Source organism: Bombus bifarius, unplaced genomic scaffold (assembly GCF_011952205.1).
Source record: "Bombus bifarius isolate JDL3187 unplaced genomic scaffold, Bbif_JDL3187 scf7180000008199, whole genome shotgun sequence".
Classification (NCBI taxonomy): Eukaryota; Metazoa; Arthropoda; class Insecta; order Hymenoptera; family Apidae; genus Bombus; species Bombus bifarius.
In genome coordinates, this window is record NW_022884505.1 from 1,604,186 (window position 1) to 1,627,982 (window position 23,797).

General features: G+C 30.1%; 6 protein-coding genes, 1 long non-coding RNA gene and 1 other non-coding gene across 11 annotated transcripts; 4 read left to right on the forward strand and 4 right to left on the reverse strand.

The window, feature by feature from the left end:
* The first annotated feature begins 1,380 nt into the window (after positions 1-1,380).
* On the forward strand, positions 1,381-4,424 carry LOC117210048 (glucose-6-phosphate exchanger SLC37A2). Of its 3 annotated transcripts, none has more exons than XM_033452647.1 (9): positions 1,381-1,696; positions 1,774-1,852; positions 1,935-2,070; positions 2,143-2,499; positions 2,896-2,940; positions 3,151-3,352; positions 3,432-3,580; positions 3,734-4,036; positions 4,112-4,424. In XM_033452647.1, the coding sequence occupies exons 1-9, from the start codon at positions 1,423-1,425 to the stop codon at positions 4,172-4,174; spliced, it is 1,608 nt and encodes a 535-aa protein (XP_033308538.1). In that variant the 5' UTR covers positions 1,381-1,422; the 3' UTR covers positions 4,175-4,424. The 3 variants fall into 3 exon arrangements, with proteins under 3 accessions (XP_033308538.1, XP_033308539.1, XP_033308540.1); XM_033452649.1 differs by having other exon boundaries at positions 1,555-1,696; positions 1,774-1,865; XM_033452648.1 differs by lacking the exon at positions 2,896-2,940 and having other exon boundaries at positions 1,383-1,696.
* On the reverse strand, positions 4,370-5,227 carry LOC117210051 (gamma-secretase subunit pen-2). The gene is made up of 3 exons (XM_033452653.1): positions 4,908-5,227; positions 4,731-4,835; positions 4,370-4,662 (listed from the first exon to the last, which is right to left on the reverse strand). The coding sequence occupies exons 1-3, from the start codon at positions 4,966-4,968 to the stop codon at positions 4,523-4,525; spliced, it is 306 nt and encodes a 101-aa protein (XP_033308544.1). The 5' UTR covers positions 4,969-5,227; the 3' UTR covers positions 4,370-4,522.
* A 68-nt stretch (positions 5,228-5,295) lies between these two features.
* LOC117210049 (transcriptional repressor protein YY1-like) lies at positions 5,296-9,151 on the forward strand. Of its 2 annotated transcripts, none has more exons than XM_033452650.1 (3): positions 5,296-6,045; positions 7,444-8,038; positions 8,164-9,151. In XM_033452650.1, exons 1-3 carry the CDS (start codon positions 5,559-5,561, stop codon positions 8,276-8,278), a joined length of 1,197 nt encoding a protein of 398 aa, XP_033308541.1. In that variant the 5' UTR covers positions 5,296-5,558; the 3' UTR covers positions 8,279-9,151. The 2 variants fall into 2 exon arrangements, with proteins under 2 accessions (XP_033308541.1, XP_033308542.1); XM_033452651.1 differs by having other exon boundaries at positions 5,306-6,045; positions 7,483-8,038.
* A 1,174-nt stretch (positions 9,152-10,325) lies between these two features.
* Positions 10,326-11,795, reverse strand: LOC117210050 (splicing factor U2af 38 kDa subunit). The gene is made up of 5 exons (XM_033452652.1): positions 11,565-11,795; positions 11,399-11,486; positions 11,138-11,204; positions 10,760-11,048; positions 10,326-10,629 (listed from the first exon to the last, which is right to left on the reverse strand). Exons 1-5 carry the CDS (start codon positions 11,606-11,608, stop codon positions 10,392-10,394), a joined length of 726 nt encoding a protein of 241 aa, XP_033308543.1. The 5' UTR covers positions 11,609-11,795; the 3' UTR covers positions 10,326-10,391.
* Positions 11,796-13,584: 1,789 nt separating this feature from the next.
* Positions 13,585-14,805, reverse strand: LOC117210181 (60S ribosomal protein L24). Its single transcript, XM_033452939.1, has 5 exons — positions 14,702-14,805; positions 14,502-14,577; positions 14,270-14,355; positions 14,026-14,187; positions 13,585-13,763 (listed from the first exon to the last, which is right to left on the reverse strand). The coding sequence occupies exons 1-5, from the start codon at positions 14,704-14,706 to the stop codon at positions 13,628-13,630; spliced, it is 465 nt and encodes a 154-aa protein (XP_033308830.1). The 5' UTR covers positions 14,707-14,805; the 3' UTR covers positions 13,585-13,627.
* Positions 13,833-13,961, reverse strand: LOC117210356. The gene has a single exon (XR_004488095.1). It is a non-coding gene; the product is annotated as a small nucleolar RNA SNORA79 (small nucleolar RNA).
* Positions 14,806-15,111: 306 nt separating the features above from the next.
* LOC117210179 (ATP-dependent RNA helicase DDX54) lies at positions 15,112-18,791 on the forward strand. Its single transcript, XM_033452938.1, has 12 exons — positions 15,112-15,280; positions 15,536-15,769; positions 15,911-16,287; positions 16,368-16,683; positions 16,773-16,983; positions 17,047-17,273; positions 17,349-17,540; positions 17,617-17,752; positions 17,829-18,018; positions 18,077-18,215; positions 18,286-18,436; positions 18,521-18,791. Exons 2-12 carry the CDS (start codon positions 15,575-15,577, stop codon positions 18,703-18,705), a joined length of 2,319 nt encoding a protein of 772 aa, XP_033308829.1. The 5' UTR covers positions 15,112-15,280; positions 15,536-15,574; the 3' UTR covers positions 18,706-18,791.
* A 2,974-nt stretch (positions 18,792-21,765) lies between these two features.
* On the forward strand, positions 21,766-22,938 carry LOC117210256. Its single transcript, XR_004488075.1, has 2 exons — positions 21,766-21,841; positions 22,392-22,938. It is a non-coding gene; the product is annotated as an uncharacterized LOC117210256 (long non-coding RNA).
* Positions 22,939-23,797: the final 859 nt, after the last annotated feature.

Sequence of the window (23,797 nt, forward strand, 5' to 3'; positions counted from 1 at the left end):
GTATAGTACAACCTATAATATTCTAATTTAGCGGTCAATGCTCAGTTGTGTTAAAATCTATAACTGGAAGTTAAACTATATAGTAAACCTATATAGTGAAACTCGAAAGTCACTAGTCGATAACCAATAGTTGCAGCCGTAGCAATGAAATTATGTTTATGTTTACCTCATTGGACAGAACTGTAGATCAATCATAAAATTAGTTTTATTTTGATTTATTGCATGAATTTATTAGTTTAATATATCAAAATTAAGTTGAATTTATGTTTATGAACAGTTTGTAATATAATTGTAATTTCAAGAATTGTTTCGTATAATTTATATTATATTTTATATTACATTATTGAACTTTCAAATACAAGTTTTTAGACATTGTAATATTGTAAATTTATACTTATGCATGTTGTATAATTTGTAATACATCAAATTAAAATTTAAGTAACTTTTATTAATTTATATTATTATAATATTATATTATATTATATTATATTATATTATATTATATTATATTATATTATATTATATTATATTATATTATATTATATTATATTATATTATATTATAATTATATTATTAAGAAGATTTTAATACTTTGTCAATATGCATAGATAAGACACATCATGTATATATACGTATATACGTACTACGTATGCATATTTTAAATTTCCCATATGTAAGTACGTAAACATCATTTGTCATTATCGCTAGTAAACATTCCATTTAGTTTAAAATAAAACTATATTTCATGTAATTGTTTAAAGACAGTGAAAATGTAATTATAGTGTATCGTAACATAGACAAAGTCAATTATGTTATAAACACGTATTCGAGATATCATGTACTTCTGCAACATTCCTTTCATTGTAGGTTATGAGTCATAGCCTATTTTTTTACGGAATTTACTGTCTACTTCTTGTAAAAAAGTCATTCTGTCATTGCTAGCTAAAAATGTTGAATACAATAAAAATATCAATGAAAACAGAAAATACAGAAAAAAGGTGACACTGAAAAAATTAAGAATAAAAGTAAAGTATACATATTGATGTTATAGTTCATATAATATTCATAATTGTCGTAACACAATAAGGATCAAAGTGTAGTTAAGAAAAACATTGTGAAACTTTTATTATTAATACTAAATTTTTGTGGGAGTGATTAATTTCATAAACAAAAGTAACTTTGAAAGAACACAATACTATCTTTAATTGTGACCAAAGTATTAATATATGACTAAAGATATTATCTATATAATTTTAAATGATATAAATAAAAAGTATTTTGTTGATTTGTAAAAAGAGAAAAATTGAAGATAAAAGATACAAAATACTTAAAGTAATAATTTTATATAATAAACTTCAAGATATTTTTAATACCTATAATAAGTTAATTATAGTAAAAGCGAAGAAAATATATTTAACAAGTATGACCAGCCCATTAAAAGATCAACCATGGGGTTTGCAAGTTATTGAAAATACATTGAAATTTTGTGCTCATAGTCGTGTCAATCGAGTGACATGGCATCAAGGCATTATTTTAGCACTCACATATTTAGCATATACCTGTTACCATATGACACGAAAGCCCATGTCCGTTGTAAAAAATGTGTTGAGTTTCAACTGTAGCACTTTATCACCACCCCCAAACTTTTTAATCAACACTAGTAATCAAGATACGTGGTGCGATTGGGCTCCATTTGGTAAGTATAATATTAGCATAACTTCCCAATTTAAAGTGATTTAGATATGTATAATTTATGTCTCTTATTTTAAATAGATACTGCAGATGCTCCAGCATTACTGGGCATTTTGGACTCTGCATTCCTGTTTGCATATGCAGCAGCCATGTTCCTCAGGTGACATATTGAAGTGAGCTTATTTATGAGATCGGAGATTATAAAGATTATTTTGATAGTAATTTTACATTTTTATGTGCAGTGGTTTTATAGCAGAAAGAGCAAATCTACGATATTTTCTTGCATTTGGGATGCTTGCATCTGGTATATCTTGTTATCTCTTTGGTATTGCTAAGCCATACAATATTCATAGTTTATGGTATTTTGTTCTGGTTCAAGTAAGTGTATGCAAATGATTCATTACTTGTATAAATTTATTTTAGATGATCATAAATTATTATCATGTTTAGGCCATTGGTGGTGTCTTTCAAACATCTGGTTGGCCAGGTGTAGTTACAGTTGTAGGAAATTGGTTTGGAAAAGCAAAAAGAGGATTGATCTTTGGAATATGGAATTCTCATACATCATTAGGCAATATTTTGGGCAGTTTAATAGCTGCCAAATTTGTAGAATCTGATTGGGGTCTAAGTTTCATGGTACCTGGAATAATAATGGGCTTTACAGGATTTATAATATTTTTATTTCTAGTACCAAATCCTACAGACATAGGATGTGCACCACCTGCCCCACTTAGATATAGAAAATTGGAGGCTGCCCATAGTTCAGATGAAGGAAGTAGTGCAGATGAATGTGAAAATGTACACAATGTAAGTTAAATATATTCTTTAGTGAAGTTTCTATTTACTTTTTAGCATGTTATGCACTACTAATAGCATTTTGTAATTATTATTGTCTGTGCTAGCACTGGAATGCAAACATCAAACTTTTTCGAATATTTCATGTATTAATATCATATGTTATAAAATAATTAGCAGATAATATTAGCATTTCACTTTCTTTTATTTCAGTAATTGAATATGTAGATGTTTGATAATAATTGCTTTTTATTCAAATAGTTATTAATTATTTAATCTCATAACATTAAGTGAAACTGTAATTAGTTATTCATTAGATTTTTGTGTTTATACCTGTTTTATATTTACATATATTTTTTTTTACACATATTGTATGCTCACTAAAAATGACTCATTTACTGTACTTAGCGTCTCACTTATCGTTGTGCCTACCGCGAACAAGTTGATATTAATGTAAGTGCATGCTTCATTTTTTTATGTAATTAATGTTATACTTCATATAACTACATTAACACAAATAGCGTTTCAGTGTTTGTAGTATTTTAATATTTAGACTATTTCTTTGGCATTTTTTCTATAATATATTTAAATTTTGCATGTATATACTCTATCAATATTTTTCTTATATTCCTTTGAATATTTATAAAAAGCTTATTTTGTAAGGACATCGAAAATGGACGATCAGAAACTAGTCCAATATTACCAAGACATAGACATATACAAGAGAATCATAGAGGAAATGCAATTGGATTCATACAAGCTATGAGGATACCTGGAGTCGTAGAATATTCTCTCTCTTTATTTTTTGCAAAACTTGTAAGCTATACATTCCTCTATTGGTTACCATTGTATATTGCAGCTTCAAGTTAGTATTCTTTAAATTATAATTAAAAATTGTATATATTATGCTAAAATATTATTTAACTATTTTTGTTCATTTTTAGCTACTTACAGCACAACATTAAGTGCAGATCTTTCTACTTTGTTTGATGTTGGTGGCATAATGGGTGCAATAGCAGCTGGTGTTCTGTCTGATTATTCTGGAAAAAGTGCTCTAACATGTGCAGTCATGCTTGGATTTGCAGTTCCAATGGTATATAACTTTTTTAAATTAAAAATTTATAAATAACTTATATAAGTAACATAAAATGTTAATAATCTGTAGCAACTTAAGATTTAAATATCATTATTAGATTAATAATTATTTATTTCTATAGAGTATAATTTTGTGTAATTCACTATATAGTTATTCCTATATGACTACATTGGGAGTACTGGTTGGGCAATCAACATAGTATTGTTACTAATAGCTGGTTTATTAGTAAATGGACCATATGCATTGATAACAACTGCAGTATCTGCTGAACTAGGAACCCATCCTAGTTTGGGAAACAATTCTAAAGCTTTAGCTACAGTTACTGCAATTATCGATGGTACAGGCAGTATTGGAGCTGCTGTAGGTCCACTGTTAGCAGGAGTGGTAGCTCGTTGGGCTGGTTGGCATAATGTGTTTTATATGCTCATGGTTGCTGACATGTTGGCATTATTGGTAATTTTACTCAAGGTCAAATACCTAATAAATAAACAATATTCCAATTTTTTAATGTAACATATACTGTTTTAGCTTTTATCAAGGTTAGTTTACAGAGATATACAACTATATAGACGACGGCAGAGGGCCATTTAATTTTATTCTCATACATTAAGTAAAAGATAATGGACATATACGTAAATAAACAAATTCTTCAAATATGTATTTGAATTTTAACTTTTTTACAAATGACATAAAATGTATAAAGTATTGCACTTTATGTTCAATCATGTCAAATTATATATATTTAAAATGGATGTATTATTAAGTTCTAGAAATAGTTAACACCAGTGCACCTGAATAAACAGTATATTTTTACAACTAAGACTATTGTTATCTAATAAAATGCCAAGAAGAAAGAAACAATTTTATTTCACAAATTAAAAATGTACATTATAATAAGTCACTCATAAACAATTAAATAAAAATAAATATATCTTAACATCAAGGAATGCCAGTTGGAATTATGTAACTAATAGAATCTGCAAATTCACCCCATGCTGCTCTTTGTGTCTGAAATGTAACGATCCATGCTAAAAGAGCAGCTGACCATATAGTTGCTCCAATTGCAGAAAATATTACATCTGAAAATTAATATGAACAAAATATATGTTATATATTAGACAGTGGTGTTATAAAAAATATGATCTACATCTCTTAATTTGTTTTTGTTCCTCGTAATGCGGTTCAACAAAAGCTTCTTTTGCAAACCAAATAGCATTCACAGCCCAAAGAAACGGTAGAAAAACAAATCCAGCTACAAAATAAAACAAAACATTTACATATATCTATATAAATGAAACAATGCAATTAAAAATATGTAACTTACCTCTAAAATACCATTTACAAAGATACAATTTTTTGTCATTCGGTATTTTTGACAAATCCATCGTATCAACAATCTGAAAATTATAACCTATATCTTTGTTACATCAGATACACAAATGTTATTAAAATAACGCAACGTTATTTTAATTTATCTGCATATATCTCAAAAAATTGTTCAAAGTGTTAATAAGAGCGAGAAGATTTGCGAAAAAATGCAATAAAAACGCATTCGTTACATGTCAAACTAAAATTTAATATTTTCTTTCAAGTGGAAATGTTACTACATTTTCTCGATAGATGGAGCAGTTACATAGTTAAAAAAAAAGAAAGATGGAAAGACGTATCTTAATTGTTCTCATAAGAAATGTACTGAACAAAAATATACCGTGCAAAATGTTTCACAAATACATACACTATCGTTAAACGTTATTACGCGATTGCTATATACAACTAATTATACGTGAAATTCATATTTTATGCGAAGAATTAAAGTGAAAACTTGAAATAGAGAGATTCGCTTTAGACGACTTTACAAAGTTTTGAATGAGCACCATTTTCTTAATCGCAATGGTGGGAACAGGTCACGTGATCGGTTAACTTGGTGTTCCGCTTGTCGCGCGAGTAACCGTGGCCAGCCATTTTGATTAGTAACATGGCGTCAGCGGAGATTAATATGGCGTCCTCGGACATAATAACTGAAGTGGAGATTCAACCAGATATCCAAGAGGTTGAAATAGAAACGATACCGGTGGAGATACCGTGTGAAACTGTGGAAACTACGATCGAGGGTGAAGATGGCCAGCCGATGATAGCCCTTCAAACACTTCCAGAGCCAGGACGCGAAGAAATCATACTACAGACGCAAGAGGAAATCGTCGGCAGTGATCCACTAAGCGTATATGATCAGATTCCGGTCCCAGAGAACGATATTTATGTTGAATCAAGCCCTGGCCCATCGAAGAAAGGTCCTAAGAAGACCAAGAAAAGCGGTTCGTCGAAATTCAGATCGTCCGATCATACGATTTTTGGGGAAATGGGTTCGGAGACGAAGGCTAGAAAGTGGGAGCAGAAGCAAGTGCAAATCAAGACGCTTGAAGGTGAATTCTCAGTGACGATGTGGGCATCGGGTACCGACGACGGTAGGTTTCCTATTATTTATTTTTCCTAACCTTTTCGATAATCCGGATGAAACACTGACCGAATAGATAAATTCGCTAGAGAAAAACTTTCGTAACGAGTGTATCTCCACGCACATTGTATCATACGCACTTCCGGTGGTCTCGAATCAATACCGTGCTTTTCACACGGGTTTACCAAAGAAATTAGTCGGGTCCTTTGAGTCTTTATTATCGGTGAATTCGTTGACAGTTTACGTTGTTTGTTTTGATCGAGGGAACGCCATTATGCTACCAGGGGGCAGCCATATTTTGAAAATGGCTTCTTTTACGTGGATCTGTTCTGTTGAATGATAATGGCGGAGCTGTACTTACAGCAGAATTGACAAAGCTCTACTCTCTTACGTTATCTTTGTTTTTTTATATGCACATTATTACCTAATTTTTTATCATTTTTTCATCATTGTATTAGTCTAATTAAATTCTTATTTAAATAAACGTAATTTATTGTTTTTATGCATAAAATTACTTAGAAAAGATAGATTGATCCTTCCAAGTATGAAACATTCGGTCTTCTTACGTCATTTCATATTATATACCTATATTTCTTCTTAAATGTTTGCAATTATTGAATCAATTTAAAAGATTCAAATATATTTTTATTTCCCTTCATTAAGATTATATGTTGTCAAATAAAAATAAATAAAAAGATATGAAAAGAATTGTAAAGTAGATCAACAAATATGTAAATTATGTTTTTATCATACCTGAGTATTATATAAATTGATAATCAAATTTATTCATATTTAATATATCTTAAAATAACCATATATATTATAAGAAAGAAATCAAGAATTTTTTTTCAAGAAATCAAAAATTTATTTAATGTTTAATGTATTATGGGTTATATTAATATTAAATATATCCTTTATTATACCTACGCAAGGAAGAAGAATCTCAAATGTAGGTCTCTGTTATATTTTATATATTATTTAAACGATTTTTAATTAATGTTTGATATAGATATTTTATTACTAAATATGAATATAGGTAATTTTGTATATGAAAATTCATGAATTTTAATTTTCCAAAATGTACGATTTGCATAAAACTTAAATTACTTGTTAACATACATTTGAATGTATATGACTTTATATATTTAAAATATGCGTATATGAGTTTTTAAACAGAGAAAAAGGAGAGAGGGCTTATTTTATATAAAAAATATAAATAAAGATATTGATAACATATTATGTAATCTTGCCTTTAAATATTTATCATTTTCAGTTGAAATGGTTTGTGTAAAAAATTTGTCTATTTTTAAAGTTTATTCTGCTATTATACACAATTAAAAATACGTGTTTTAAATAATTAAAAATAAATACAGTAGCTTTTGTTTGGGACTGCTTGTTGTTGTTAAAGGGAGTGTCCTATTAGCTCCTCACCTGGTGGATGTTCCAGATGAAGGCTCTAATCCAGAGCCTGATCCAGACTACACAGAATACATGACTGGTAAATCCAATGCCAAATTCAATCACTCTGGAAGCTCCATTTCCGATGGAATGCCAGGTCTTGACCTTTCGGATCCAAAGCAATTGGCAGAATTTGCTAGGCCTGGTCATAAATTGAAAGTACGCAAACCACCTGTTCTAGATGGTGTAGAGCGCACTATAGCCTGTCCACATAAAGGATGCACAAAAATGTTCAGAGATAATAGTGCAATGCGTAAACATTTACATACCCATGGACCAAGAGTGCATGTATGCGCAGAATGTGGGAAAGCTTTTGTTGAAAGTTCCAAATTGAAAAGGCACCAGTTGGTTCATACAGGAGAAAAACCTTTCCAATGTACATTTGAAGGATGTGGTAAAAGGTTTAGCCTGGATTTCAATCTTCGCACTCATGTTAGAATTCATACAGGAGACAGACCTTATGTTTGCCCATTTGACGGATGCAGCAAAAAATTTGCACAATCAACGAATTTAAAGTCACATATATTAACACATGCAAAGGCTAAGTAAGTAACCTTAATCTTTTTTTATTCTGATATGTTTTTCTTTCTTTCTTTCTTTTTTATTTTCTTTTTTCTTTTTTTAAGTAAATAATCAATACTTAGTAACATGGAATATTTGATATTTGTAGGTCACGTAATGCTATCGGCAGAGGAGTACAACAAATTCAACTTCAACAACCTCAATTTGTACAAGTTGAAGTTGCAGATGTGGATAATCAACAATTCATTGTTTATGCTGATTAGCCCCCCTAACAATGATCTCATATCCTATAAACCTATAAATGGAATATCGTAATCATTAATTAGTAACGTAAACAGTGTAAATATTTTCATGATATAAGTGATGAGGGCAGGACATTACTAAAGCTGTTAGTTATCTTAAGAGAAGAAATTAATTAATCAATTTATACCTCTGTGCTTAGACGCAAAGTAAATAGATATCACAAGCACTATACTACTACAAAAAATAAAATAAAATTACACTAAAGAAGTAGTGTATCTTCTGAGACATATAAAGTAGAATATTGCGCACTGCTCAATCTCATGTCTCGAGTCACACTAAATGATACCTAGTGCGCTCTCATAATACAACTGTATATATTTATACTTAAAGTAAAATATTGTATACAGTATATTTTGGAGAAATTCTGATGAGAATAAACTACAAAATACGTCTTTTCCGTCGGACTTAATTGTACCACTTTAATATACTTTTTACATTACATTGTAATTGTTAATAGTTATTGGAGAAAGGAAACATAAATGCGTCTACTGTGTATTATACCTTGATGTTCACAAAATATGATACATTTATTCATGTAAAATTATTTAGATGTTTTTAAGTATTGTCTAAAATTAACTGGACTCTGAAAGCATTGTAAGATCAAATGGATGAGTGTTTAATATTGACGGCATTTAAAAATACCGATTAATTTGAAAGATGATTCACATAATATATTTTATCCGTGATATTCACGAGTACATTATGATGTGCATGTACATCAATGCAATGACGTTACGAAGTTGTTAAAGAGTTCTCGTATCATTTCAAAGTAGGAAGCAATAGTTTATAGGTAGAACTATAATATTGATTGTATTAAATGGCGATTGCGTGCATCCCATTATATCGTTATTCATTAATATTCGCATATCACGATTTTGTACATGTAGCTACGACGTTGAAACATAATTCAATCTATATATTATTTCTAGAAGTATTTATACGAAAAATTTGGATAATTTATTTAATCACATAAAGTATATTCTTTCATTAAATTTTTTTGCAAATATTCACTTTATTTTTTATAACTGTAAACACAAAATTATTACCAAAAGTATTTCTTAAAAATTCGTTTTCCAAAATATTTTAAACAAATGATTTGTTATAGCAATCCTGACTAGTCTTGGCTTTTATTTGGTTTGTATATTCTTCTAGTGAGTTTTTGTACTTTTATTCTTGTAATAAAATATTAAAAAGATTGCTAGACATGAGTACAACAGCAATTTGGCCTATTATAAATGAATGTTTATAGAAAGATATTTAAGAAATATTTATAGAATCTTTTGTGTCTACTGGGAAAGCTTTGTTTAAAATTTAATCTTATAATATTTTATCAATAAGAATTCTTTATTCATTTTTATATTATGAACATTTAATATAATTCTTTGCATACTGTAATAATTATTGCTTCCTGCTGGAAGTAATGCTAAATATAGTTTGAGGTATATAAAAGTAATTTGTGTTTGAGTATTACTGATGTGCTAATGTTTATGCTATGTACTAACATTTTAAGTTAAGCAAAGTATTTTAAAAATAAGGTTACGTCATTTTTTATTTTTTATTTTTATTATGTCACATGCAAAATTTGTTTCATACTGTGATAATTTTATACAGTTATGGTGTTTATATATAAAGATTCAATGATCATTGGAAATTAATATATATATATTCATTTTACAATCAAGAAAAGTATATCTATTTTACAAATTCAAATTATAAAAAATTATTGAACGTCAATATATAATTTTTATTACGGGATAGTTTCCACTATCATTTTAGAATTATGTATTAGGTAATTATATATCATTTAATCTTTTGACCATACCTTTAAGGTACTTATGTATATATCAATCTTTGTTTTAAGAGATGTATATCTCCATATCTACTTTCTTGAATTTATTGTTTAAAAGAATTCAATGTGTTTAAAAATGAAATACATATTTGACAGATGTTTATGAATGAAAATTTAGAAACATCTTAACAAACACATTATTTTTGACAAAACGGTCGTAAGAGAGATAAGTAAATTTGAATCATTTTATTATCAAGGATTATTACAATTGAAAAATAACATAATTAATACCTTCCAGACCGTCCATCTCTACCTTTATCATCTCTACCTTTTCGGCGATCTTTGGATCTGGATCTTCTGTCACGAGATCGTGATCTTCGCTTACGATCACGGCCACGGGATCGCGATCGTGATCTTGATCGCCCTTTACCACCCTTTTTTCTGCTATATAAATAACGTCGTAATTCTCGTGAAATAGGTTTCAAATGCATGAAATTACAAAATCCTGAACGTGTGCATTCTCTGCAAAAACGTCGAACTTCTTTTTTAGTAACAAGTATTTTATATACTTAGAAATGAAAAAAATGTCAAAAAAATTAAATTTGTATAATTCCATAGATTTACTTTCTACTATTTAATAATAATAACATACCCCATTTCATATTGACGACAGCAAGCTTCTCTAAAATCAGTGACTGGAGAAAGTTCTGCATAAACTGGTCTTCCACCAAACCATCTATTATTCAAATCATTTACAGCCCTTTCTGCATCTTCTTCTCTTCGGAATTTAATGTAAACATTCCCAACTAAGTGATCCCCAAGATTATCACACACATTCATTTCTTCTATTTCACCATATTTATCTTCACATTCAACAAAGACATCTTCAAAAAAATTGTCATAATGTTCTTGCATTTCTTCATCAGAAACGTTTGCCACCACTACAAAATAATATTTATTAATTATGATTGTAGAAATGACTATCTTCAATATTGAATAATGACATAAATTTAATCTATAATATACTTACGATGAGATCCATCTGCACTTTTTGCTGAATTTTGAGGGTTTACGTAAAGGTTTTGCAACAGACATGTCTAAAACAGTTAATTACTTGAATATTTTGCTATATATTTTTTGTTAATTATTTGAATTACAGTTATTTACTACTGAGAAACTTAAATTAAAAACAAAATTTTCTATATAAAAAGATACATAAAGCAATAAAACACTACTTAGTAATGTTAAGAAGAGTTTGAAAGAAATTAAAGGTTAATTAAGATATTTTTACCTGACTAAAAGTTGGCTTGTTATGAATTCGAGAACATCTATCCCCATGTCGACAGGCACCGATTTTGAAATAAAATGAACAATTTACTCTAAAAATAAGGGACAATAATATCGTTGATTTTAGTTTGGAGAATGCTATTCAGCATAAACTTAAAGATCCAACTTACTTGTCTTTCTCTGTACCGAAAATTGATGCCAGATATTCTGCCATTCTTCGTCGTTAGTATTTCTAAACGGTAAGACTCAATGTTTTATGAAGCATGCAAGAACTTGGCTTGTCACAACATATACAACGTTTGCGTGTAGCTCTGATCCAAAATGGCGGTATCATAAAAGAATTGTTTAATAGGTTTGTCAGTAATTGTACACGATTTCAAATTTTATCTCTAGAGGACGCGCAGACTTTGCATACTGAAGTATGAGCATAGTCTAGATACAGAATAGATTGATACAGAATTGATATGCAATACTTTTTCGTGTCCCACGTTTTGTGACATTATCGATTAAGCATAGTGGCAAAGAGAAAATCTCTCTGGTAGTTGTTTGAATTAAAACTAAATTCTCGTGTGACTAGTAATGGGAATCATACGCAACAGTTATCCTTCTTCCAGAAAATTACGTACTACGAATAATTATATAGTATACGATCGTGCTATGAACAATTTATCCCTATGCTATGATCATAGTCACAAATAAAAATGATGCAATTTTGTGGGGTTTTAACTAGATTGAGTTTAAGTTTAGTTCTATTTTACATTTATATTTACATTATTTATAGTTGTTTGCGACACTTTTTTGTGATATTTTGCTTGTTTAAATAGTTCTTTTTAACATATTAAAGTTTAAAAAATATCAGAGATACTGACCAAATTTCTCATTATTACCAGACTTTACATGCCAGTGTCGCCATAAGTTAACCGATATATTAAAGGAAAGTAGCGCGAAGTTTATCAAATCAAATGTATAAGAGACTAAAATAATAGTGCAATACAACAATGCATTATTATGTATACAATATATAGTACGACATAAATGATAATACAATACCAACTACTTAAAATTAAAAAAAAGTTAATTACAGGACATAAAAGTAGCATTCGTAAAATAAGTATGTAATATAAATATTTAACACGTTGACTGCCACGACACTCGTATTCGGGTGTCGCTTATTTGATTACTTGCGAAGAATCATCTTAGGTATTTGAAAAGATATTCCATAATAATAAAATTGTTGAATTGTTATAAAAGTAATACGAAAATGGTTCATTAAAAAGTTATTTAGAATGTAAAACTTTAAAGCATTCTATACATAGCTGAGGTTGGTCGGGACAATTTGGACAATAAGTTTTGTTTTCTTCAAATTCTTTTGTGCCTTTGTTCGGTCCATTCTTTTATTTGCACGTCTTTTATTTGCATAACATAGTTTGCATGCGCGCCTAATGCTTCTTCCGGAATCATTTTTCCGAACGGCGATATTATGCTGACTCCGCTGAAGACAAGGATTTTTTGTATTTTCAGACAACCCTAATAATTTTGCAACTAATAATTGTCTAAATATTCTAATATTTATATTCTTCCTTGTTGCAATTTTGTAAACCATCAAAGCGTTTACAACAGAAATTCCTAGAAGGAGTTGAATGCCAAGTTTTCTGTAGCATTTGATTCCTTTTCTAATTGTGGTGGCATAAGAAACCATTTGGTAGGAATAATCTATACTACACTTTCCTTCATTACATTCAACAACAGCTAGTGGTTTTAATGTTGTGAACAAACGAAACGAGAGATCATTCATGAGACCACTACTTGAGCGACTTGCATTACTAAAATATCTTGGTACTGCTGCACGCGTGGCCTGACGGATATTTCTTTGAAAACATGCGTGGCAGTCAACGTGTTAATATAAAAAAAATGGAAGTAATGATCAATGAAATTCGTAAAAAGGAAAAGGGACTTCAAAATATTTGCCAACATTTTCATCGTTTGCAATCGAAGTTATAAATTAATGTGAATTATTTTACATATCTCAAAAACAGCTAAAACTCACATTCTTACCGTAAACTTTGTTCACCATACTGCAGACCGCGATCACCATAAAAGCAAAGATGCTTACGTATGTTTACTTAGAAAAACTGAATATCTTAATATTTAATAATTTATAAAAAATATTTTTCTGGGAAAATAAATACATTTTTTAAATCTAAAGGTCTTTTTATTTATATAGTGCGGAAATTTAACGTTTTCCTCCGACACGGGGAGCTGCTTTTTGTGTTATCTTTGCAGCTTTATGTTTTGGTTGTACTTTTGCCTTAGCAGGTACAACTGCTTTCTTTGTTGCTTTTGCAGCTTTCTTTTGTTCTTTTGCAGCTCTGAAATAAAAAATATGATATATACATATTTTAAGAAATACAAGTAGCAAAATATGTACCTAGTATAAGAATTGTATGAACCCGCAAAAGCCAGACAGTGTGAAGTATATTACAATTCTGGGTGAAGCAATTCATTTATTCTAAGACAATCTGAAATCTAACATGATATGAGATATCACGTTAAAGGAACAGATGTCTATAACATCAAATTTTGTGATATAAATTGGAACAGATATATGTTTGGTTAAATCTGAACACTTACTTAATTGCTTGTTCTCTCTGTGCTTTACGAATTTCTGGTTTCATATTACGTTTCGCTAAAATATCTGTAAGAGATGCACCTACAATCGCACGTTGGAATTTTTGAGTACGCCTTGTTCTTTTTTTCGCTTGTTCTTCTTCTTGTCCCTTTTTGTGCTTCCGTCTATAATATTAAGTTATATATTTCATAATTGCTTCTCACCTTCCATAATGTATAAAATATTAAATATTAAAAATAAATATACCTGTATAATACAGTCCATGTAACTTTTCTTGGATTACGTCTCATTAAATGTGCAGATTCACATTTTGAATTTAAAAATGTGAACGTCTGAAAAAATATAGAGGTTATGGTTGTCAAAGATATAATCAAAACAAGGAGCTAACATTACTTAATTATAAAGAGAGTATAATAAAAATATAATAATATGAAAACCAGCATATAAAAGTCAGCTATATAAAATTTATTTTACGTACTTTTCCATCCACCTTTACCATGGTTTTACCATGGCCGGGATATATTTTATATCCACTATATGCGCAAAGACCGATCCTGAAAAGATTGACACCATATTTATTATAAATATCTTCATTTTACAATTCCTCGAATATGTTACGCCAATTTTTAATGATTGCGTTTAATTTGTCAGATATATCTCTTAAAAAAATTTACTTACTTCATGTTGAGTTATGATGAAAAGATGGATTTAGCAAAATGGCTGACTACTTGTGGATACAATATGGTAGAATACGCATTAAGTGCTGCCAATATTGAAACACCAACTTCTAAATGCAATAATTTAAGTAACGATCATGTAAATAGGTTTTGACAATCGTTAGGGAAAACTGTTCAACCATTGAGTCATTGATGTCTAATCGTGAAAAATCAACTTGGAAGATTAATACAGTTTACGTTCTTACGAGACAGACAGAGACGAATAGAGTGTCTTTGTCTCTTTCTGAGATATTCATAACATGTTACACGTGTGCAAAATAGAAACTTATTTGTCTTTTATGTTGATTTTTCACAACTAGTTACTTTCCAACTTTCGGACGATTTTCACTAGGGTTCGTGATATGAATATGATTGTTTGTATAATTGTGATTCAATCAAATTAATTAGAAATTGAAAATATTAAAAGATACAAAAATATTGATGAGTGGAATAATAAATATTTAACACAAATTACATTTAATGTACAAATTTTTAACAGAAATCCACAACAAATTTGTATAATATACGGGATTTTATAAAGGTAAACTGTTAAAAGTACCGAGTGTACTGTCTACGTTCTACCAATTTAATGTATAAAGTAAAAGTGAAAATAATTTTTACATAGCCACAAGTAATATTTTCTCCAATACTGTATAATAGTATTCCCTATATTGGCTGAATTTCACTTTATAGAACATAAAATCATTGACTTTTGATAATTTAACTAAAAATATTTATAATTTAAAGTTATCTTAATTGCAAAATAAAATCACGTGCTAAGCAGCTTTATTTTAAGGTTATTGTCCTACTACTGTCAGTCACTCATATCTTTAAAATGAAAGATACAAATATTGTGGGATTTGCCAACCCAGAAGAAATAAACGATAGTGATGAAGATAACGAAATTAATAACATTAAGAAGAAAGTATGTAAAAAATCAGGAGGATTTCAATCCATGGCTCTTAGTTTTCCTCTATTGAAGGGGATATTAAAGCGCGGGTACAAAATACCAACACCTATTCAAAGGAAGGTAAGCTGCATGATGTTGGTTAAAATAAATAAATTGTCTTTATGAATTTAATTATTGATAACTTAGTGTTTTTCTTATATGTGTATTATTTTATGTCATAATATTATTATATGTATTATATAGACAATTATATTTTTATAGACAATTCCTTTAGCTTTAGAAGGACGTGATATAGTGGCAATGGCCAGAACAGGGAGTGGAAAAACTGCTTGTTTTTTAATTCCACTGTTTGAAAAACTTAAAACAAGGCAAGCAAAAGCTGGAGCTAGAGCTTTAATTTTATCACCTACTAGAGAATTGGCATTACAGACATTAAAGTTCATAAAGGAATTAGGTAAATTTACAGACTTAAAAGCAGCTGTAATTTTGGGAGGTGACAGTATGGAGAATCAGTTTAGTGCAATTCATGGAAATCCTGATATATTAGTAGCAACGCCAGGAAGATTTCTACATATCTGTATAGAAATGGACTTGCAGTTAAATAATATAGAATATGTAGTTTTCGATGAAGCTGATAGGTAAAAATATATATTTCTATATTATATAATTTCATTTCATTATAAATATAATAAATCCTAATTTATAAATTATGTTACAGGTTATTTGAAATGGGTTTTGGAGAACAAATTACTGAAATCACAAATAGATTACCAGAATCAAGACAAACATTATTATTTTCTGCAACATTACCTAAGCTTTTAGTAGATTTTGCAAAAGCTGGATTAACTGATCCTGTCTTATTACGTTTAGATGTAGAAAGTAAAATACCAGAACAATTAACACTCTCATTTATAGTATGTCGCCCAGAAGAAAAGTTGGCAGTACTATTATGCTTGTTAAAAAATATTATTAAGAGTGATTCTCAAACAGTAATATTTGCTGCAACTCAACATCATGTTGAATATATTCATCAGGTATGTGCATGAAACTAATAATTTAGGATTAACATATTATATATAATTGGCTAGGGTTTATATATATAATGATTGTATTTTATTAATAGATATTAGAAAAAGCTGGAATTTCTAACACGTATATCTATTCTAATTTGGATCCATCAGCACGAAAAATAAATGCAGCTAAATTTCACACTAGTAAGGTCCAAGTTCTAATAGTAACAGATGTTGCCGCTCGAGGTTTAGATATTCCACAATTGGATAATGTAATCAATTTTAATTTTCCTGCAAAGTCGAAGCTCTTTGTACATCGAGTAGGTAAGGAAACAAGTTAGGTTTTAAATTGTATAAAAATTTATATGTCAATAATTATCGTAATAGGTCGTTGTGCACGAGCGGGTCGTGCTGGCACTGCATACAATATTATAAGTCCGGACGAATATGCTTATTTGCTAGATTTACACCTTTTTCTTGGGCGTCCGTTAAGTATTGTACCATCTTTTGGATCTATAGAAAATACAGATGGTATTGTGGGTAAAATGCCACAAGCAATGATAGAAGAAGAACTTGCAGAATTAATAAATTGGCACAGTTGTTCCACAGATCTAGTATGTAGTTTTGATAGATTTGTTCAAAGAATTATTAAAGATATCATATTTACATTCTGTTAAATTTATATATAGACAAGTATGGAAAAAGTTTGCGATAATGCATATAAACAGTATATTCGATCGCGACCTGCACCTTCATCAGAAAGTATTAAAAGAGTAAAGGAATTACACATTAGCGAGGCAGGTGTTATACCAGAATATTCTGATGTTTCTTTAAGTACTACGAACTTATTATCAAAAATAGTCAATTATAGACCTCAAGGAGTATGTATATTCATATAATTTATATCAATTATATGTTATAGTTATATGATACTTAATTATTAAGTATTTGTTATAGACGATATTCGAAATTGGAGCCAAGGCATCATCTATTGATTATCAAGTTATGAAAAAAAAACGGACGTTACATAAAGAAAATATTATAAATTTCCACAGAAAAGCAGATAAGGTAGAAGCTAAAAAAATTACAGAAGGTAAATTCGCAGTTTAATAAACTAACGCGAATTTCATTTGTATAGTTTTTATTTAATAATTGATAATATATTGTAGATTTACCGAAAAAAGTGTATCTTCCACCGAGTACAACCGATGAAATTAATGAAGCATTTAATACGGTTGTACTTCCAAAGAAAAGGAATCTCGATGATTTATATAAACCTAAAAAGAAAAAACGATCGGTAATACGAGACGAAAATTTTTTTATTCCATATAATGCTCCAGATAAACATACAGAGGAAGGGTGAGTCTAGTAAAATAATTGTTTTTAGTGCACGCTATATTTAGTCATATTTTTACAGTTTAGCAGTTAATTCATTTAATACGGAAGCAGATAAAGTACAAATGGATTTAACTGCTGATAATGAAGAATCTCAACGATTTCAAGCACAGATTAAAAAATGGGATCGCAAAAAGAAGAAAATGATTACTGTTAATAGTGTATGTATTTTACATCATTAAACATTCATATGAAACAAAATATTTCAAGGAAATATATGCTTTATTAAAGGAACGAAAAGTTAATAAAATACGAACAGAGTCTGGAGTTTGGATACCTGCCAGTTACAAATCAAATCGTTATACGAGTTGGAAAGAAAAAAGCAAAGTCGATGCTACAAATGACGATGACAGCGAAGAAGAACCTTCACAAATGCAGAAGTGTATGTGAAAATAATATTTGAATTAATTATTGTTTAAGCTTAAGTAGATACGTCATGTATATATTTATTTTCTGTGTGTTTCAGTGCAAACAACGGCTAATACACATTGGGCGCGGCACAATCAAAAGTTAAAGGAAAAGATTAAAAGGAATATCGAATTGAAACGTCCAGAACAAATTCTAAAGGCCCGTAAATTGCTTGAACAAAGACGTAAAAGAAACGGCCGAAAAAATCGAAAAGGTCAGAAGAATAGTAGAAGGAAACATTAGCAGATGATTTTTATATCGATATACAAATATTAAATATCTATTGAATATATTTTATAATATAAATGATTATTTATAATGATGAATTATTTTTGTCGTCTATGTCGTTTATTTTCCTGTCCCATACATTTCAACTTTTAACAATTACATATTTATCAATGTACAAAATTTTGTTTTTTAATAATTCTATATATATTTTTTCAATAACTTCAGAAAATGAAGTAAATGAAACTATGCAAAATCAAAAATAATAGATCGCAGAACGATTATGAAGTATTATACAATTTGTGAAGATTTCCATTGCATCATCGCAATTCCCTTGCATAATTGTTGGTTCTACGTCAGAAGCTTATTACGTGTAGCTGATCGGTGGTTTCTACGAAATAATGGAAGCCTCAGAAAGTTGCACGAACTAAGAAAGGCACTTATCTTTATGGTAAAAGTCATCTTAGTGATGAGCCAAAAAAGACGAAATCAACAAATATCTTCAAATATAAGTACTTTGTATTTTTGTATTTTATTTTAAATAATTTATTAAATCTCCTATAACAAACATTCAGTGCAATTATTATTAGAAAGGAAGATGTTATTGCACCATTATTAAAACTGTTATGGTATTTAAGTTTTTAATTCTGTTGATTCACATAATTATTTTATCTTCCACTAAATAGTTATTTACGGAATTCCAATAAAGAAAAATTAGTAATTAATCGTTTAATATTTTACAAATAGGAAAAAAATATTATTTCTAATTACAATTATTTCTGCATACATAATATTTAGTGCATATTACATATATGTTACATTCGTATCGCATTTCTTGTATTAAATATGCAATTTATGTAGAAAAAAATGTTTTTTTATCTTTAGATAGAATATATTACTTTTTCGTCTCAAATTTATGCATTATTAGACATTAGTGATTTGCGATACTAGATAATGAAGTAAAAGGAGAGAAAGGAAACCACCATACACACCATAGCTCCCTTAGTGAGTCATAGATGACAACTGGTTTTTTGTTGGAATATAAAATGCTGATACTGGAACAGTATGAATCATTTAATGCTGATCATCGTTTATTTATATATATGTATCATCATATTCAGATATACTATGTATATCACTATTATATGTTGTACTGCTTTCTATATATATCGAGCTTTCACCCGATTAAAATTAGTGTAATCAAAAGATCAAAGAAAGAAAATAATAATCAGACATGCCTAAACCAATTCGATTTATGAAATATTAAAACGGAATATATTTTCTGGCTGAATCGATTTTTTATTTAAATACGTGAACAAACGAGTTTAGTTTTTATCGCCTTAAAACATTTATTCGATTGTATAATTGTTATCAGTAGCATATAATATCGTGAGGAATATTTCTTCGATAAGTACTCGTTAATCATTGATAAGACTTCAGAAAATACAAGTATATACTTGCATTGTTAGCGTAGAACTTACCTGAAAACAAGAATATTCTGACAATGATTCACTGCAATATTGATCGATGCAAATTATGCAGATAGTTTAGATGTTCAAAACTTGGGGCAAGGTCACGCCTGTTATTCGCACGATCACTTTAAGAATTTACATTCCTCCAAAAGTATCGACTCTCTTTGATCCCCTCCCAAATGAATTCGTATAGGGACATTAGTTGAATATGACAGTCGTGGCAAAGGCTATTACTAGTCTTGATAATAAATTCAGCCTGTTATGTTCCGCGTCAAAATATTCCTGGTCATTGCTATTTTAATGACCGGACGAAAATTGAATTGGAAATCGAATCCTAGATCCTAGATCGTGGTCATCGTGTGATCCTAGATCGAGGTCGAGGTCAAGAATAGAAATATCTTACACCTTTCTTTTATGACGCCATAGATCGTACAAGTGCGGTAGTCAAGAAATCTGATCGAAACGTAACGAATCTGTGCAGGAACAATGAATTCGTCAGTTACTGCTCAATTAAGAATCCGTGCCAAGGTGGTTGTAGCCGTTGCTTGACCACAGTCTCGATGACACCGATCGTTGAAATAAGTCTATTCGTAACCAGACAGTCACGTCTACGATCTACCGTTCACCATCCGTACTGTCTCCTACCTACGTCATATGCTTAAAAATATAAGCTGCCATTGTACTCGAGAACCTGTGGTATACGTAGACGAATGATGCTGGCTTTTCTGTGAAAGTAGCGTCACATCTGGCGTTACGCATATCGTCACAAAAAAGGTTCCGTATGCACTTTGCATTCATTGCCTGATGACGAACACGTTCAAAGGTCTTTGGACACTGATATGCACTTGACTTGCAAGAGTTACGCTGTATTTTAATTAGTAACTTTCACGATAAATAATTTCGGGAATCATTGCTCGTCAAGGTGCAAGGAAGTTTGGCGATAAACAACGTTCCAAACATTCACAGAGCATCTTAATATCGATAAGCAGTGAAAGTTATTCACTTATAGAAAGCATATGCAGCGGATAATTAAACGTGGATATTCCATGGCGGTAATGTACGTGTTCTCTTTGGTGTGCAATGCGCATTAGAGATCGGCCGCCGCTGTAAAATTATAACACTTGGAAACTAGTTGTTATATTCTTACCTTGCAGTAGTTTTCATTTACGATACGATACACTCATTGTGTAATATTTCTTGATTTCGACAGTTTGAAGGCTGTACGAGTAAAACAAAAGTGAACGTTCGTGGTTCTGATTAAGCATCCAGCTCTTTTATGTGGATCACGCGATCCGTAAAATTATACACGAATAACGAAGTTGTCTTATTGTTCGTCGTAAATGACAATAAAAAAGGCCATACGATTTTCGAGCAATTCGTTATGGTGAACGATCTCTAGCATCATCGCACGATATTTCTTTTTTTTTTCTCGGACGACATTCCGCGTATTTGCGCAATTTTCTCGAAGTACTTACCCTTCCCATTCCCCTGATCTTTCTATGTCCCGGTTACTTCTAATATTGGAAAATTAACGCAAAATTGACAAACTAATTTTATAACGGGACGAGCGAAAACAAGCTGAACGACATCGTGGAAAATTGCTACTGCACTTCGGTATAACGAAATGTGCTGCTTCGACTTGCTCCAAGTTCCATGACCGAGAATAGACGCTTCGACTAAAAGTAAGTCCATCTCTGATACTTGATCCGATTACGAGGTAAACGGTGAAATTTCTGGAATATGGAAAGTACAGCGATGTTAACAAACAGTATTACTAGCCGAGAGGGCCTATAAATCTCTCTGTCTACGTACTATTTTACTCAATTGCGCGTTATTAAAGTCGAAGATGTATATGGGCTTTAAATATTATACATATCTTACGTGTAGCCTTCGGAAAGCCTTGTCGCGCAGATCGTATTTCATAGTCCGCAAATCTTTTTTTTATTTCGATAACGATACGATATATCGCGAATAGACTGCACATTTTTATACAAATTTATATTCTTACGTTTAACCTAATTAGAGATTTCTTTCACTCCTTATATATTAACAATGAATACTTTAGTTTAAATATTTTTTATATTTTTGCATATTACGTACATTCTGTAAACCCATAAATTCCTACTATAACTCTATTCTTAATCATTTGCGTGTTTATTTCATAGAGTTTTAGGGTACAAATCTTTATCATATATAGTATTAAGTCGTTTCCTAATTTTTCGTTGCTTTTAGCATTTAAAGAAGGAATTCTACGTACGCAGTCATTAACAAAATTTTAACGTAAGGTATGATCGACCGCTCTACAATTATCGGCCGCCTTTGTAGCAAGAATGAATGGGATGTCAGTCAATCGTCGACAGCCAATGCGACCGTATGCTATGCACATCCGACTATGCATACGTGTCATCTTGTCCGCAAGGTTGCCACTCATGGTGTCCGTATCTTACTTGATTACAACTAAACCGTACACGGTATGTACTCTGAAACCACGTTAGCGTTCTATGAATGAACGTACGTGCATCGTATTACTGGTCGAGGCACGTACATATGTAAAAAGCCAAAAAGAGACAATGAGAGGAAGAAAGGGACAAACGGAGGAAACGGATAACTGGAAGAGCGTACTACCGGTTACCGCTTCATCGTACAAATCAATATATTTATATATCCATGAATTATGTATGCACACTATCGCTTATAAATAATATACCACCACTTGATCAATCTGTAGTAACGACATTTGAATTTTAGTAGAATATACAAATTAATGGGAAATTAATAATTAGAAGCAGCACTTACTGCGTTTCTTATGGAGTCACCAGTCTACAAAACTAAATACCTATCTATTAAAAACATAGCAATGATATTTTACTATTTATTGTATATAAATACTACTACACCACATACATATATTTACCACTTAAATATCGTTGCTTGTATTAATATCCGAAGTTCTCCTATCAGTTCAGAAAATCCTTCTTAATCTAATTTCTAATTCAGACAATAAGAAAAATAAATGTATTAATTATATATATTATACATTACTATATATATTTATTTTGTGAAAAGATAATTTTACGGTTTAACTTATCCGCAATATTACATTCAAACATGCTTCAAACATTTTGTACCTTGTATTGTGACTTTTGACTTTAATTCTGACTTTAATTGATTTTGACTTTAATTGATTCATCTTAGAATCGTAACAGAATACACAGTGCACCATAACAAACTTGATAGCGATCGTAGAATTGTTGGAACAAGTTTTGACTCGTGGTTAAAATCTGTGATAATTTTCATTGTACATATTTACTTTGAACTTAACTAGTAACGCTGAAACACACTTGAAAGTATGAGCTCAATACCTAATTTCATAAGAAACGATGTCTGTGGGAACGAAGTGGAAATTTGATATGTACATGGTTTTGTAACTTCATGCTCGCTATTCCGTTTATGGTATATAGTACATTGCAGGGAAGTATATAGTTCAAGATTTAATACAAGAGTTGCATACAAAATTGATCATAATTTAATTTGCCAAATTATATATCAAACATTCGAACCAAAAGTGAGATGGATACGAATGTGAAGATCGTGTCCAATATTCTTTTACGTGAAATATTTTTCCTGATTCCCTTCTG

What these genes read in the sequence shown, in the direction of transcription:
- LOC117210179 (XM_033452938.1), top strand. Translation starts at nt 15,575, where the DNA reads ATGAAAGATACAAATATTGTGGGATTTGCCAACCCAGAAGAAATAAAC. An exon ending in GTTTTCGATGAAGCTGATAG is followed by an intron (nt 16,288 to 16,367) that starts GTAAAAATATAT and finishes ATTATGTTACAG; the next exon opens with GTTATTTGAAATGGGTTTTG. An exon ending in ATGTTGAATATATTCATCAG is followed by an intron (nt 16,684 to 16,772) that starts GTATGTGCATGA and finishes TTTTATTAATAG; the next exon opens with ATATTAGAAAAAGCTGGAAT.
- LOC117210051 (XM_033452653.1), bottom strand. Translation starts at nt 4,968, where the DNA reads ATGGATTTGTCAAAAATACCGAATGACAAAAAATTGTATCTTTGTAAA. An exon ending in TTGTAAATGGTATTTTAGAG is followed by an intron (nt 4,836 to 4,907) that starts GTAAGTTACATA and finishes TTTATTTTGTAG; the next exon opens with CTGGATTTGTTTTTCTACCG. An exon ending in ACAAAAACAAATTAAGAGAT is followed by an intron (nt 4,663 to 4,730) that starts GTAGATCATATT and finishes ATTAATTTTCAG; the next exon opens with ATGTAATATTTTCTGCAATT.
- LOC117210050 (XM_033452652.1), bottom strand. Translation starts at nt 11,608, where the DNA reads ATGGCAGAATATCTGGCATCAATTTTCGGTACAGAGAAAGACAA. An exon ending in TTCGGTACAGAGAAAGACAA is followed by an intron (nt 11,487 to 11,564) that starts GTAAGTTGGATC and finishes CCTTATTTTTAG; the next exon opens with AGTAAATTGTTCATTTTATT. An exon ending in ACAAGCCAACTTTTAGTCAG is followed by an intron (nt 11,205 to 11,398) that starts GTAAAAATATCT and finishes TAACTGTTTTAG; the next exon opens with ACATGTCTGTTGCAAAACCT.
- LOC117210181 (XM_033452939.1), bottom strand. An exon ending in TGGTAAAGGTGGATGGAAAA is followed by an intron (nt 14,356 to 14,501) that starts GTACGTAAAATA and finishes ATATTTTTTCAG; the next exon opens with ACGTTCACATTTTTAAATTC. An exon ending in ACATGGACTGTATTATACAG is followed by an intron (nt 14,188 to 14,269) that starts GTATATTTATTT and finishes TTAATATTATAG; the next exon opens with ACGGAAGCACAAAAAGGGAC.
- LOC117210048 (XM_033452647.1), top strand. Translation starts at nt 1,423, where the DNA reads ATGACCAGCCCATTAAAAGATCAACCATGGGGTTTGCAAGTTATTGAA. An exon ending in TTGGATTTGCAGTTCCAATG is followed by an intron (nt 3,581 to 3,733) that starts GTATATAACTTT and finishes TTCACTATATAG; the next exon opens with TTATTCCTATATGACTACAT. An exon ending in CTGACATGTTGGCATTATTG is followed by an intron (nt 4,037 to 4,111) that starts GTAATTTTACTC and finishes ATACTGTTTTAG; the next exon opens with CTTTTATCAAGGTTAGTTTA.
- LOC117210049 (XM_033452650.1), top strand. Translation starts at nt 5,559, where the DNA reads ATGGCGTCAGCGGAGATTAATATGGCGTCCTCGGACATAATAACTGAA. An exon ending in GGCATCGGGTACCGACGACG is followed by an intron (nt 6,046 to 7,443) that starts GTAGGTTTCCTA and finishes TTGTTGTTAAAG; the next exon opens with GGAGTGTCCTATTAGCTCCT. An exon ending in TTAACACATGCAAAGGCTAA is followed by an intron (nt 8,039 to 8,163) that starts GTAAGTAACCTT and finishes TGATATTTGTAG; the next exon opens with GTCACGTAATGCTATCGGCA.